This window comes from Chionomys nivalis, chromosome 22, assembly GCF_950005125.1.
Source record: "Chionomys nivalis chromosome 22, mChiNiv1.1, whole genome shotgun sequence".
Classification (NCBI taxonomy): domain Eukaryota; kingdom Metazoa; phylum Chordata; class Mammalia; order Rodentia; family Cricetidae; genus Chionomys; species Chionomys nivalis.
The window spans coordinates 18,636,840-18,652,875 of NC_080107.1; the positions used below are offsets into that span (position 1 = coordinate 18,636,840).

The following is a 16,036-nucleotide window of genomic DNA, read 5'->3' on the forward strand; positions in this document are numbered from 1 at the left end:
TAGACCTGGATGGAGTGGGGAGGACCTTGGTCTTTCCACAGGACAGGGAACCCTGACTGCTCTTGGGGCTAGAGAGGGAGGAGAAGAGGAGTGGGGGGAGGGGGAGAGGGGTGGGAGGAGGGGGAGGGAAATGGGAGGCAGGGAGGAGGCGGAAAATTTTTTTTTCAATAAAAAAAAAAAGAGCCCATTGTCTTTAAAAAGATTAAAATTGTATCTTTGGGAGAAATTTTTACTATTATTCCTACTAAAATAAAAGTTTGAATTATCCTAAAAGCTTCAACTGAAACTAAATTTATACATACAAAATAACATTTGATAATTTAGGCCATTATCTGTCTAATTTAAGCCATTATAACCTATTCATATGTTTTGGACTCACTCAAGATAATTACCACATAAAACGTACATTTGTCTCAGCAGCTATATTACCTCTTCAAACTTGTGTCTGTTCTCTGACCCCAAGCAAGGAAGAAACAAAGAAATGTTCCATGTAGTTCTTTGCAGAAGGGCCATCGCCAGGCTTTTACTATTCTCCATTGGAGCTGAAAGTCATTCTTTAATTCAAAGATGAGAGGCTGCCGTGGTAATACAGAATTTCCTAATCAGCACACATTACTATAGAAACGGTCTGCTATTGAACGGAATTTAATTAAAGGTTTCACAATGTAACTAATGTTTACTTTCATCCTTCCTTTGAAAGTCTTCTTCTTTAAGGATTAAATTTGACATAGAAAAAGGAACTATGACATTGTTGCAAAAACAAAAAGGGAAAACGTTCAGTCAAATTTATGTCATAGTTTCCCCATTATACGAGTAAAGATCATATATCTAAGATCAATTGAAATGCTTGTTATTGGGGGGGGAAAGTATGTACTTCGTTAATAAGGGATGTTGATCAGCACCCAGGTCAGCATAAGCATAGCTGGTCCCCCTTGTAAGCATCTTATGGAATATTTTGTTACCTAGCAACATGAAAATCAGGGACACTCTCTAGCCTTCCAGCATTTGGGAACTGGACCATTTCTCATTAATGCTTTGAACATTCTGTTTAGAGCTCCCATCAGCATGATGGCTGCATGATCACCCAGAATCAGCATAAGATGTTATCACATCCAGGAGACCTGAATTGATTCTTTAACTTGGCATTTGGAGAGAGGAAACTATATATACCCAAGAGAAACTTAATAATAGTATGGTAAAATCATGCATTTATTGACTTAGTGGTTATTTCAAGCACATGGAGATGTAATTAGGCATATGTAATATTGGTGCATTACATTCGTTCCTGTCTCCTTAGTGAATGAGTGGTTAAAAGCAGTCAATCTTGTTACCCTGTCTTTTTGCTTATCTCCCTCGTCCAAATCTCTGCTTGCTGCCTCCTTTGCTGTCATGATGATGTCGCCAGAGTGGAAGCAGGGCTTCTCAGACAACAGCAGCAATCTTGAACAAGTTCAGAGGAGTGTGCTGCTGCTGCTGTTGCTGCTGCTGCAATTGTTCTAATGCCGGGATACAGCCCTAGCTGATCCCTGACCTTCACACAGCATTCTGCAACTCACATCACTTCAAGATCCCAATTGTTCCATTGCTCACTGCTCCCTTCCTTTGTGCGATCTTGCTTTTTCTCTGCATCACCTGCTCTTAGGTTGTATCATTGGAGACTTAGTCTTACATGTCTCTACTGATCACATCTGCTCATTCAAGGAGCCCTATATTTAGCTTCAACTTTTGCTGCCTGCCAGTGGAATCCAAGGAGTTTTATTTTGTTTTGTTTTTGTTTTGTAGCTCCCAAACTAAGCTGGCTACACTGGTCCATTTATAATTCAGTACTCGGGATAGCCAGTTCATCAGAGCTACATACACATTGGATGTTATTTTTCAGAACTAAAGGTGGCTCTTTTTCCCATTCTTTGTACAAGACACTATGCTCCTGATTGTAATAGCAAAATTATTGAAAGTATGAATTGTTACACACACCAAACTGCCTCTCAGTTGGTCTGTGGATACTGCTTATAGGAAGGAGTAGGCTTTCCCAAGGGCTGTAGCCAGGGACTGGGTGAGGTAGAGATACAAGAGGCTTCAAATAAGCAGCAGAGAGTTTAAGATCACCTTGGAATCCCGAAATCTTGAGTCTTCTTGTACAAGGAAGACAGGACAGATTTAGAAATGCAGTAAGGCCTGAAAGCAACCCCTTCCTTCCTTCTTTCCCCCCTCCCTTCCTCCCTCTCCCCCTCATTCTTCCCCTCATCCTTCCCCTCTCCTTCTCTCCTCCCCACCACTCTCTTCTTTTAATGAGACAGGTCTTCTCTGTGTAACCCCAGCTGTCCTGGAACTCCATCTGTAGACCAGGCTGGCCTCGAACTCACAGAAATATACTTGCCTCTGGTGTTAAGGCTTTCTCCACCATTGCCCAGCAAGTCTGTTTTCAATCCTTCACTAAAAGAAAAGCTGGCAGGCTTCCCTACTTCTCTCTGCTCCTTTTCCCTCCACACTCATTATCCTTGCCACACCTAAAGATAGCTCTGTTTACATAACAATTCACACTTAAGGATCTCTCCTCTTGGTACAAGACTCAACCAGGAACAACTAGGCAAGTTTTAAGCCACATATTGTGCTTTAGTAGTAAAATTCTTAGACCATCAATGTTCTATAATTTTGTAAAATGATAATAAATGGAATGAAGCAAACAAAAACTTGCAGTTATAAGAAAAATTAATGATTAAAAGCTAGATGAAAATCTTTTGTATGAATATTCATTTTTCCCCAAGAAAGACCATTTCTAATATACATAGCTATCAGCACTTGTTATTTAAATTCTGTATTAAAGCAAAGTTAGATTCATAGATGTAATTTATCAATATTTATCCTTATCTGACAATGTATAAGAGTTGTGAAAAAATGTTGAGCTTTTTTTTCCTATTTCAGGTTTACTATTTTAGCAGACATGAGACTAAATAAAATCTAATTATCCAAGTAAGGAAGTAAACGTAATAAAATCTGAAGACTTAGCAAGACATTTTGCAGATTTAAAAGGCACAGCAGCACTACACTTACCTACGTTTTAAATCCCATGCCTTAGGGAAGTATAGCAGCGCACAAATTTCTCAATGTGCATTCTTTCCGCATGAACTACACGGAGACAACTAAATCTGGGATGCAATACAACATGGTCATATTAACCTGGTGATGCGGAAAAGACCTTCTGTACCACCTTGGCTGCGAATAACTACAGGAGCAAAATAAACGCCTGTGTGGTCATTAGTTTACGAGAGCCACTGGGTATTCTTTGGGGAAGCGGGGTAATCTAACTGATGAAAAACGAGTAAAAGAAGGCATTGCCCTTCAATGCATTGTAATAAAACTTGCAAAATTGATTTGTAAACTGTAACTCAATTTCATGTGCATTAAGCACTAATCAAATGACTTTGATGCAGCTCACTGATTTTGAACTTAGCAATTTACTTGAGCATATAAAACTGTTAGTAGAAACATGTAAAAAATGCTTTCAAAACACTTATAGTATTGCACTGATATCTAATCTTATTTGTGCAGATTGGTTGCTCTCATCTTTGCATATTAATCCACAATATGTTTAATATACTTGTATTGTGTCATCGCACTTTACTAGAGAAATAAATCCTATTTCCATTACTTTGAGCATTATTAACTCCTAGACTACAAGTGCGACACTGGCATAATAAATTAGCCTGCTTCATTCTAAATTGTTCTCCAACAAGCATTTTATCTATCTATATTTTCCTAGATGATGAAGGACAAGAAAACACTTCTGTGTAAACTCAGCAATCAGAATGGAAGCAATGTAGACCCTCAATAAAAGGCAGAAATTGGTAATAAGGGTTGTTTCAGGTGTACGGGGCATGATATAGAGCTCCCGTGATGTGTTTAGTTCCACTCAATTGCGAAGTGCATAGGAGTCAATACAGTTCCAGGAGGCTAAGATTACATAAGTATGATGATCAGAGTAAGTACATATTTTAATCCAAACTAAGCACATTATCAACTCAGTTTATTATGTGTTTGTATAACTCCATTGCCATGCTCAGGCATTTTGTCTGAACTGAGGCAAAAGCAACAAGGTCTTCCTTACAAGGGTGTAGAGAAGTGTTAATTGGGAAATCACCGAGTCTATTATTACCTTATGCAGTGAAAACTGTGAAGAACTGTCAGCCTGGTTCAGAGGGAAGGAAGAACCTCTCTGAAGAAACTCTTCCGGGCTATAACCTGCAGGAGCAACTAAGTAGACAAAAGGAAATGATCTGACAAAAGGGAGCCCAGAATCTGAAAGAAGTGTGGGCGTGCAAAGGAATATAAAAGACATCGTGGCTGGATTCTATCTAGAGTCCAAAAAGAGGAATGAAAGATGGGATAGAGATTGCATGTCTTCACTCTCTAAGTAAAAACTTATGAAGAGAAGTAGACTCTATCCAGTGTGAATGTTTGACAACATAAAACTCATTGTCTTTGGGAGGTGAACAAGAAACACTGCTGCGAGTATGACAAGTGACCAACGTTCTATACCAAGGGGTCAGCTGGACCATTAGACTGAGGGAGAGGTGTAAACATAAAAAGATGATGGGAAAAGTGAAATGAATGCAATCAAGAGGTTGATATTAATGGGTTCTAGAAGATGAGGCCAGAGAACAGTACTGAGGATGTCCCTCAAGTCTCAGACTTAACCAACTAGATGGATTACAGTGCCATTTGCTCTGAAAAATAGCTGAGTTTGAAGGACTCAGGAGATTGGAATTTGCGCTAAGAATCTGAGATAATTTGCAACTTTCTATGAGGGGATGTTGCCAGTTTTAGATACATATGTTAGGAACTCAGAGAAAAATCTGGACTGGAGACATAAATTTACAGTATTTGGGTTAAGAATGAGATTAAAAATAAATGGACGGATAACATCATTTGCTACGCATGTTTTCAAAATGGAGAAAAGATGCTGAGTTTAGTGCGAGGTTCTCTTGTGTTTTAGAACCATCTTCAGTGGATTGAGAAGTCCATGCAACAGTGTCAATGTTGATTAGTTTCCATGACTTTGAAAGAAGAAAATAAGGTGGAAAACATTTGACTCCAGAGATACGAGCTAAATGCCCGAAGTGGCGGTAAATACGTCTGCAGATATGGGGAGATTCAGGCCCAGGCTACTCTACTAGCATCAGAAATTTCGAACTCAGGGCTGTCTTGGAAACATTAGAGAATCTTCAGATAGCAGATTTTTGTCTGGGTGCTTTCAGCTTTTTATTTCTTCTGAGAATAAAAGTTTATTTGCATTATTAGTTTTAAGTTCTATTTTTAAATAGCATACTTAATGTAATAATCAATGTCTATAAAATGATCCAATGCTTCCAACCCTATCCTCGCTGAGCAAATCCACTTTACAAGTTCAGATTGTGTTTTTCCATATTTTTCTCTGCTGTCGTTCAACTTAAACAAATTACTGGTTTTTATTGAAAATAATATTATAAGTATATGAAGTCAAAACATAAATTATTCTTAAGAATATAGTTGAACAACTGTTGCCAGGTGGTGGTGGTGCATACCTTTAATCCGAGCACTCAGGAGGCAGAGGCAGGTGGATCTCTGAGTTAGAAACCAGCCTGGTCTGCAGAGCAAGTTCCAGGACAGCCAGGTCTACACTAAGAAATCCTGTCTCATTAGGAAACTAACAAACAAAACATTTTAGCAACTTTTAATTAGAGCATGCTTATTTTCTAGTATCTTAAGCCTCTCATAAAACACTATAGAAATGCTTTAATTTTTTCAATAAGTGTCCTTTTATTGAAAAGTCAGATGGTTTTCTACTTCTGTGCCTTTGAATCTTAAGTGTGAACTGCTGCGTCAAATGAAACGTGTACTTTCTTTTGTTATTTCAGCAGATAGATATAGGCAAATAAGTTACAATCCCAGCAACACACACTCAGGATAGTCAAGATAGTCAAGATAGATGATGGGCTCCCACCCCATTATTTCCTGCTAAATTGAATAGAGAAAAGATAATTTCTTACCATTTTAATTTATAAATTCACTACTAGTGTGTTTATTTATTTGATATTTTAATATTGGATTCTCTAATGTCTGTTTATTTTGCTATTATTTCAAAGTTTAGTATTCACTCTTTTTGATGCATCATCTATGATGCTCTGATAAGTGCCCCACATTCTTAGATTTTGGAACAACAAATGTGACAAATATACATTAGATATATAGGAGATAGATAGATACATAGATAGATACATACATACATAGACACATAGATACATACATAGATAGATACATAGATGATATAATGGATGGATAGATGGATGATAGATAGATAGATAGATAGATAGATAGATAGATAGATGATAGATAGATGATAGATAGATAGATAGATGAATCTTATATTTATATCTCTTTTGGCAGTTTATAACTTTTCAAAACTACCAGATGGATTGAGAGCCTTTGATATACCATTGACCCCATTTTACCACTCAGACTGAACTTACAACACTATTAAAGACAAAGCTACAAGTGTATCAAGCCCACTTCATGTACTACTCTGCTACCACCAATACTTTTACCACTCCATGTATACCCCACATAGACCCACTCATTCTTGTGTGTGTCCCTTGATGTAAGACATAGGTTCTTTCTTTTCCTATTTAAATTATGGGTTTTTACTGAATACATGTTTTTAATCTGTTATAAACTAAAAGTTTTTGTCATGTAAATAATGTTTTCATTTCATTGAGCTGTTTTATAATTATCAAAAGCAAGATATATATATTTATATCTTATTATATTCGGAAAACTTTTTTACAATATTTCTCATTAAAGCAGAATTAATTAAATACAGATAGTTATTTAATAGTATTAAATATAGCAGTTCTTTCATATGATATTTCAATGTGAGTTGTTTTTATTAGTTTTAAAATATATATTCACAGTGTGAAAATACTCCTTTGTGTCTTTCTTTGTAGGGAAACTCTTTGGGTTCAAATTTCCCGGGCTAAGAGTTCTAACATACAGAAAGCAGTCCTTGCCACAGGAAGACCCGGATGTGGTAGTCATTGATTCATCCAAACACAGCGATGACTCTGTGGCCATGAAACACTTTAAGTCTCCCACGAAAGAAAGTTGCAGTCCCTCTGAAGCAGATGACACAAAGGCCTTGATACAGCCTAGCCAGTGTTCCCCCTTAGTGAACATATCCGGACCTCTGGACCATTCCTCTCCCAAAAGGCAATGGGACCGCCTCTACCCTGACATGCTGCAGTCAAGTTCCCAACTAACACACTCCAGATCAAGGGAAAGCCTCTGCAGCATCCGGAGAGCATCTTCAGTTCACGATATAGAAGGCTTCAGTGTCCATCCCAAGAACATATTTAGAGATCGACATGCCAGTGAAGGTATGTTTGATTATTCTTTTTAAACATGGAAACATTCTTTTGGTTGGGTGATGGAAGTTTATTTTTGCATTGTTTCAAAATTGAACAGTAATCTGCTTTTTCAAAGAAGAAATATGATTAAAAGCTATTAAGAACACGGATCTTGCATTAAGCATCTTTTCTCATTTCCTCTTTGAACCCCAGTGAGTAATTTGGTTTCTTCTGGCTTCTTTATCTGGGCTTCTGAAATAGTATAACCATTATCAGTGCACTTCCTGGGGTGTTAATTAATTAGTGCTTAATTTAAGATGTGATTAGGTGGTGAATTCTTTTATCTTAAGCATAATTAATTTTGTTGAGTTTAGTAGATGATCAGACCCTGGACGAAAGAACAGCGTGCCCTCGCAGGACTGTTACTGACCATCAGAGGTGGGAGGCAGGTGGGAAGGAGGGGATAGGTGAGCGGGGAAACTCACTGGGCAACTTGGAAAAAAGGGTGAGACTTTATTCTCTCCCTAGCCTCTTGGCTCGCATTCCTAAGGTAGCCAGAGGGAAAAGTGTGCTTTGAGAGCCACCACAGATACCATCCATCTTTAGCAGTGTAAGTGTTTGACACACATTAGGTCGCATTTAAACCTCAGAGCAACTCTCAACAGGTTAGGAGCCAGTTTAAATCTCCCTTTATGGGTAAGTCACCAACTGCTACAGGGCAAGGTACTGCTTCCATCGCTCATACTGCAGAAGACTTCAATATAAGTGAAGACCAGGAGTCTGAGAGTCAGCAGCAGGCCTGATACTCTTCTCCACTCCTTGTAGAATTAGATTCTTGAAAGGTCCCTTTTTCCAGATCCTCACCCAGGAAAGGTGAGTTCAGTATTTTCTGACTGAGTGAAACCTGTGTAACTGGACGTTTGAGCAACGACTCCTGTGGACGAGTTGCAATAAATTCAGTAGTGTTTCAAATAAACAGCATATGCTTTAGTTGGTCCCTACCAGTTAGTATGCTCATCTTTAACAAGCATACAGAATCTTCAGAGTTTTCTCCTAGGAAACTGAGTTTACGATAATAAATTTGAAAAGCCAACATCTCAGACTCAACACATCCTGCATCTTTCTTTTGTGCTTCTCTGGAACTTCTCAGTATTGTATTGTGTATCAGGTTTTATAACTTAGGTTTGTCATTTTCCTCTCAGGTGGCCTCCACATAGTACAGTTACTAAGACAGTTATAGGAAAGTGTGACGGAGTTTCTTAGATTTCTCAGTACAGGATCTGTGTATAGATGCTTGATGATGGGCTCACTCTCAATTTTCCTCCCGTCTTTGGGCTGGGCACTTTGGGGCAGTATTTCTCTCCTATCAATACCACAGTCAGTGTGTGCTACAGCCTGATAAACGCACAGGGCATTCAACTGCAGTACTTCAACCTTGAAATAATCTTACCTAAAAAAACAGTGATGGGCATTAAAGGAACTACCATTCCCGGGGCCGTATAATTCTATATATATTTGAGAAACTGAGCATGCGTAACAATAGATGGAAAACCCTCACAGTTGATTTTAGTTTTATAAACCCTTGAAAATGATTAAGATATAAAATCCTAGAAGCTCAAGAGTTAGAGCTGCGATGTCCTCATTCCAACACAGAACTGTGCTCTTAAGTGCTCTATCCATAGAGTTCTGTAAATATTTAATAGCATATTGCTAGGTGATATTTACATAATCTTCTTATTTATGTCTATTGTAAAGTACCTTGGAATTTTTCTTCCTACGGCACATGATGGAGACAACTGAGTCTTTTTGTGATCTGTTCTAAATCAACACTATAAAAATTCATTAAAAATGTAGTATTATAAAAAGGAAAGTAAAAGATAGACATGGAAAATATAAACTTTAATTAGATTATCATTATATTCAGTAGACATGAAATTAGTCTGCCAAAATACTACAAAGAATTCTAAATATTCTATGTTCTGCACATTCATATTGTTGGTAATACAGATGTCACAGTGGATATGTGACTTCAGACTAATAAATGTATAGTATTGTACTTTAACTTCAGACCAAATTTAGCCAAAAACCAATCAACTAATTAGATAAAACCACTGATAGGCATAGAAGAAATAGCAAAGAACTGTTGACTCATTTTAGTCTTCAAACTTCTCATTCTTCCTCAGTCTCAAAACTTCACTCTGATAGCTTTGTTCCCATGTGTCTTTATAGGATCTGGGCTTAGCAGGTACACATGTGTATATGTGCACATGTGCATAGTCATATATATGGGTGGGTGGGTGCGTGCATGTGTGTTCTACAGCGAGCATTTTATTAGCAGTGTTTAGCAGTGCTGGGGATGAAACCCAGCCCCATTTATGATTTTTTTCTAACTACTGGGAAAGCAGTTACTACTTTGCTAATGACTGCAAACTACTCTGAGGGGAAATCATCTCTATGAGAAAGCAAACTCTCCCACGGTCCTTTTTTAAAAATGACTTGTTAAAAGAGAGGAAAAAGTTGCCACTGAAAGTCACATTTTATGCACATAGTATTGACCAAAACCATGTCTTCTCTAACAATTTCATAAACCACAATATTGGAATTACTTTTAATATAAGGTTGGAGACAATTATGGTCTATCTCAAGATTTTAGATATGCATAGTGATAAGATAGATGGCAATAAATACATAAATTTATCAAATCTTGAACACATTTGAAAAGTTTGTTATGACTTCATTTATTTTAAGCTTGTGTATTTCAAAGCTGGTAATACATATTAATACATATTTTTAGTACCACATAGAAAACATTTAGATTTCTACTCTCAAAATAAATCTGAAAATACTCTATGCCAAGAGTTGAAAACAGCCTGCTTTAATATAAGCAAATTTATAAATATTCTAGGTTTTATGCTGCATAGCAAAAATGCAAAATCTTTTTATACAATAAAGTGTTTACTGATATGTTGCAATTATCTTTTTGCCTAAGAATGACTCATTAAACACTGATATTTTTAAAGCATACAGTAAAGAACAGTTGAGGTTAAAGGGACAGCTAACAAAAGTATCCTAAATAATTCAAATATTTAGTATTCTATTGTCTTAGAAACTTCTGTACATACTAATATTCCAAGGTTTAAGTATATGGAAAAAACTCGACATAAAAAATGTTGTATGGTTTCCTTTGATTTGCTACAAGCTATAGTTGAGGAGACATCAAGATTGGCTTTTGACAAGGTTGTAAATTACCACAATTACCAGCAACTGTGCAGATCTTTCGCTAAAATGCTGTAATTATAAAATCTGTTACTTACAATTTGTTTAAATTAAGTGATGTATTTCAGTTATTTATGATGTTTATTATAACTGATATTTCAGTTTGTGCATTTCTCCTTATTAATGATTTATAATATTCACCTCAACCAAAATTACATTTTCTGTATTTACATCCTGGTTTTTCTGATTGTTTCTACTAAGCTAGGTTGGTGTGCTAAACATAATTTTAGTCTTCTGTTTTATATTTCTCTCTCTTTTATCCTTATATGCTCAAAACAGACAATGGTCGCAATGTCAAAGGTAACGTATAAACTCAAATTCGCCATCTGATGCTTAAAGTGCCCTTTACTTGGCATGTTAACTTGCCTGCTGTATGCCCTGTTGATGCCACATCTCCATGCTGCCCTCAGCTAGTCCAGGTGCCTGGTGGAGACATCATGGCTTGATTTTGCTGGAGACATGATTACTTTCTCTGCTGTGCCATCAAAGTGATGATGAACACCTTTTTATCCTGAACAAAGGGATGTAAGATTGACGGTGAACACTTCCTAGACATTTGGAAAGAAACAAGTGTCAAGATGAATATTCCAGTATAAAAGAAGCATATAAACTGTTGCAGGGACTCTGTCTTTTCTTGAGTACAAGATTAAATAGAATGATCAAAGCTCTATGACAGCATCACTTCACTTGTTCCTCTTTTGTTTCCTTAAAACTAGTTTCACGTTCCTGGATGGCAGGGGGTATGGTTTTAAGCTTACTGTAGTAGTATATTGTACTTGCATGAGAGTCATTTTCTACTTCTCTATTATACTTCAATCATTTTAATTTGTATTCTATATTATTGTAATCACTGGCATGGTTTACAGCTACCACAGGGTAATATTTAACCAGGAGATATTCTGGATAAATTTGGGTTTGGCTAAAATTTGAAATCCAATTCCGTTTTGGCTATCTTATCACAGTAGATGCAAGGATCGAAACTTTTGGCGTGGTGTTTGCCCGTGCATGCCGCTGTGGCTGTCTAAATGATGTCAGTGATGCATCTCGTGCATGTTTGTTGCATGAACATGTCTCCACCAGTAACCATCATCTTCAGAACTTACTGTCTGGGCCTCTTCTTTGCATCACTGGTACTCTGACCACTGTGCAGTTTTGTGTAATTGACATCTTAATTGCTTCCATAATTGATTCAGAACTGCTGTTGCTGATGAATGAGCAGTACTAGACACTGTAGGTGTTACGTGATCAAAATCCCAGGATAATTTGTAAATCATCAAGATTGTGGGAGTGTTTGCTTTGCCTTTCCTACTATTTTGTAAGCACTTCAAGGAAGATCTGTACAGGATACCTCCAATAGTGGGATGGGGTATTTTTTTGTTTTGTTTTGTTTTATCTACATAGTTATTCTAGTTGGGCATGGTAGTTTTAGTTGACAATTCAGAATGAATCCTCAGAAAGAATGTAAAGATCTACTGCCTGCTCGGTCCTTGGAAATACTACTAGTACTTAAGATGAGTAAATGCACAGACATTAATTTTCCTGTGGATTTTTTGTTTTTTTTTTTTTGTTTTGTTTTTGAAAATCAAAGTGAGAAATGAATCTAGTTTGCTTAAAGTATGTCAAAATTTGGTTGGCTTTAGCTCCTAAACTAGTTGTCCAGTAATAAAGATATATAATTCAGGGGTAGATCACTCATATGTGTGAACCTTAATCAGATCCAAAGCACCAAAATCAAGAAAGGGAGAAAGAAAGAAAGTAAGGGTGGAAGGAAGAGAGAAAGAAACTACCCTTCCTCTATTGTCAAAAATAAAGACATTTTATTTTAATTTCATCAACTATTCCATCAAACCAATCTTTATCCTTATTCCCTGTGTTTTAGGTAGAAATCCCAATTGCCTGATTGAAGTTCATTTTTTTTTGTTTTTTTTTTTGTATGTGCATATATTTCAGATGCACATCAGTTTTACAACTGCCGTTTTCATAAAACTACAAATAGATACTGGATGATCCATCAAGTGTGTTTATAAAACAAATTAATACTGACTCTAAGCCATAATAAATAAAATATTAAATAAAAGAGAAGTACATTTCTACCCTGCTTTGAACACAAAACGTATTATCCACTTTGACCAGAAATCATTTCCTAACAAAACAGCATAACCTGGTAACGCAGACAAAGGATGTGCAGGTTTGTCTGAGTGATCCTGTTAAAGCTCAGGTGCCACCTAATTCCTTGGCACAAGGAGTACTGACATCTTTATTTTCAGAAAAGGCCATGCATTTGCTATCTTGGGAAGTCTGTTTTTGTTCCTATTCCACAGAGAACCAGCACTGGCTTAAATCCTTCCTCCTTCCATCTGTCCCCAGTGGACAGAGATATATTCTCTGGCATCAAGGACTCTAAACATAAAAATCTTACCAGCAGAAGACAGTAAGCTGACACTCAGCCTTTTCTTCCAAAACTAAATAAACAGACCCTTTTCTTCAGATCAATTCTGCTTCCCTTCGATAAGTTTCTTTGGCACTCTAACACTTTAAACAACAGTTACGTGCTATTTTTAGAAACTGTAACCCCTGTAGGAGAAGGAGTAAAGCAACTTCTAACAAATGGCATAACGTATGTAGATAACATGATTCGAGGCCCTATCTCTAGAGCTTCAGAAGGATTTCTACTGGTACTTCAGTCACTCAATTGTCACCTCATACCTAGTAGTTTGTCCATGTGTCCTGCATTCTAAGTCATAGATACATTACTCCTCTCTTCCTATTTAGTAAGTCCTTGAAAATGTTGTGTCCCTATGTTGCTTTCTAAGACCACAGATTTCTATTTCATGTTGACCACTTTCCAACTAGAACACCATACTATCTTGAATCAGAAACCAAAACTGCTCTCAAGATTGCTAAGAGCAATCACTTCCACTGTAGCCAGAGGGGAGAGAGAGAGATCTAACAGAACTTGTTTCTCATACTTTGTATTGGCCTTTATCCAGATGCCTATGATCTTACTAAGATTTGCAAATTGATTCTTAGTGGTGACAATTTGTCTGGCAAATTATATGTCACGCAGAGGAACAGAATTTGTAGATACTGAATGCAAGTAACTTGATGAGGGTTTCTTTCTGTCTTTTTCTGAGTGCTACAGCACGTTTTGGCTGATGCTTATTCGCAGGGTTCTTTGGCAAAGCATCATTGCCAATGCTACGCTGGCATTTTTGCTAATGTTAATATGGATTAGTTGTATGTTTCATTACATTTAACAAATGTAATTCAGTGCCCTAAGAAATACTGTACATGTCCGACAAGATAGCAAAGTAAAGGCCCTAGCTGCCAGAAAATGAAAGTCTGACAACCTGAGTTTGATTCCAAGAAACCTTGTTCAACTATGTAACGGGAGAACGCATGCCATGAAACCACCCTATGATGTACATATGCATATGCCTTGACATTTGTGCCCATAAATACAAATCACACACATACACAAACATACACAAACATACAACAATAATAATAAAGCGTTTTCTTACTCCTGATAAATTAAACATTCTCAGCGTACTCATTTTAAGTATTTTAAAATCTGAAATTCTTCTTAGTTATTGCTGGATCTCTATGCATAGTTGGGAAACGCAGCTTATTTTATAATTCATCAGGTACTGGTGCTAAAATCTACCCACCTGTTGCTGTAGCCTCCCTGGTCACATGCTTTCCGTTTCCTAATCACACATTGGCATACTCACATTGTTATCCCTCATGTAACTGTCCCTCACAGAACGTCAGTCTCCTGGTACACTTTTGAGTCTTATAGTCCCCTCAACTGAATCGATCATGTCCCCTTATTTCTGCCTTCTCCTTCTCCATAAATTCATTTACTTTGTTTTTCAGGCTAATCTCCTTTCTTTCATTAGAATCCCAAATCCCATCTGTTCATGATCATTGTCAGTGAGGCTGCCTATCAACTCTAAGTCCTCAGCCAAGGCCTCTCTGAATGTAGACCTAGGAGGTAGGAAACCTTGTACTTTGATTTCTGGTCTTTGACTCGTACCTCTTTGGCCTCATATTCTGTCAGCTTAGTTTAGAATTGGTGAAAAAGAATATTTTTAATCCCTGCTTTAAAGCATTGGGAATTTATTCCACTGGAATTTATATAGACTTTGGAGAATCTGTGAGGGCTATAGTTTGCAGAATCTAAAAGACTTCTAGGTGTAAATATTTTGTTCAAAGTCAAGAGAAAGAAGAACAGCATTTTCTGTTCTACAGAAGAAAAGACCCTTGGGATGCCTTATCTGAGTGAGGGCGCATAATTTATTTTAAATACACTGTTATGCTGAATTCAATAAATATATTCACATAAAAGAAAGTTTTCTTTAACTCTTTCAGACTAAAAATCCCCCCAAAAGAAAAAAAAACAGAATGAAATGACAATGTAGGAGATTTCTTTTTCCCCTAGTAAATGAGTGATGCTAAAATAAGGACTGTAGGGAGGTGGAAAATCCAGGGGTGCGTCTGGGTAAGACAGTTTATCAAAGAGTTTCTCAGCTTCAGTTTGAACAGTCCTTTTCTCAGCAAGTATTTTGTTTTTCTCACTTGACTTCCCTGCAATGGAATTCAGAGATAATTAAGCATTCCTGAAATAATAACATGGTCCTCTAACTTACTATAAAGGGCTTACAAAGGCAAAGCAGTTTATAATCAGATAATACGAATATTACTAGGCTAGTGTTTACATATAAATATGCTGAGGACATAATCCTAGTTACAGTAGAAAAAGTTGACTTCCAAGAAATTAAGGTCATGATTGAACACCCGATAGAAAAATAGTAAAGTGGGAGAGGAATCATAATAATAATAAATTGAGATTTAATAAATTTCTAAATGTGTTAAAAACTCAAAATAATAAGAGACACAAAAGGGAAATTAGGAAGTGTGATGTTCTCACAAGCGAGCTGTCCTTCCCTTAAACGTTCTTTCAGATTACTTCTCTATGTGATAAAATGTAATAACATTGACTTGCGAAGAAGCTCGGCACATTGCTAAATGTTAAGGTATACTTTCATCAAGGTGTACCTTGCAAACCACATGCTTTGTTAAGAATGAGTAGTGCTAGAAAAATAAATTCACAGGTAAAAGCACTTACTGCTCAAGAGTGCTGACCCAAGCTCCATTCCTTCACATTAGAAGAAGAAAACTAGAAACTTGTTGTATGGCCTCTATATGTGCTCCTCAGTAATCATAGCATACGCACACACATGCGCATGAGCACGCACACACACACACAAATAATTATAAATAAAAGAAATAGTGTGTAACAGTAGGTGAACTACCATCAAAGCATGATAAAGAAGCTGAGGAAGGTCTCTAGAGTGCTAAGACACTGACACTGAAAA

The 16,036-nt window shown here is 36.9% G+C and overlaps 1 protein-coding gene across 3 annotated transcripts in view; it reads left to right on the plus strand.

Annotated features, from left to right (window-relative positions):
• The window catches only part of Kcnh7 (potassium voltage-gated channel subfamily H member 7), a 412,186-nt gene that overhangs the window by 280,788 nt on the left and 115,362 nt on the right, over positions 1–16,036 (plus strand). For 2 of the 3 annotated variants that reach the window (XM_057754560.1, XM_057754562.1), the window contains exons 4-6: positions 6,981–7,409; positions 10,935–10,955; positions 11,372–11,395. In XM_057754560.1, coding sequence (XP_057610543.1) covers positions 6,981–7,409; positions 10,935–10,955; positions 11,372–11,395 — 474 coding nt within the window. The remainder of the gene's footprint in view (positions 1–6,980; positions 7,410–10,934; positions 10,956–11,371; positions 11,396–16,036) is intronic. The other variant, XM_057754563.1, reaches the window with a different exon arrangement.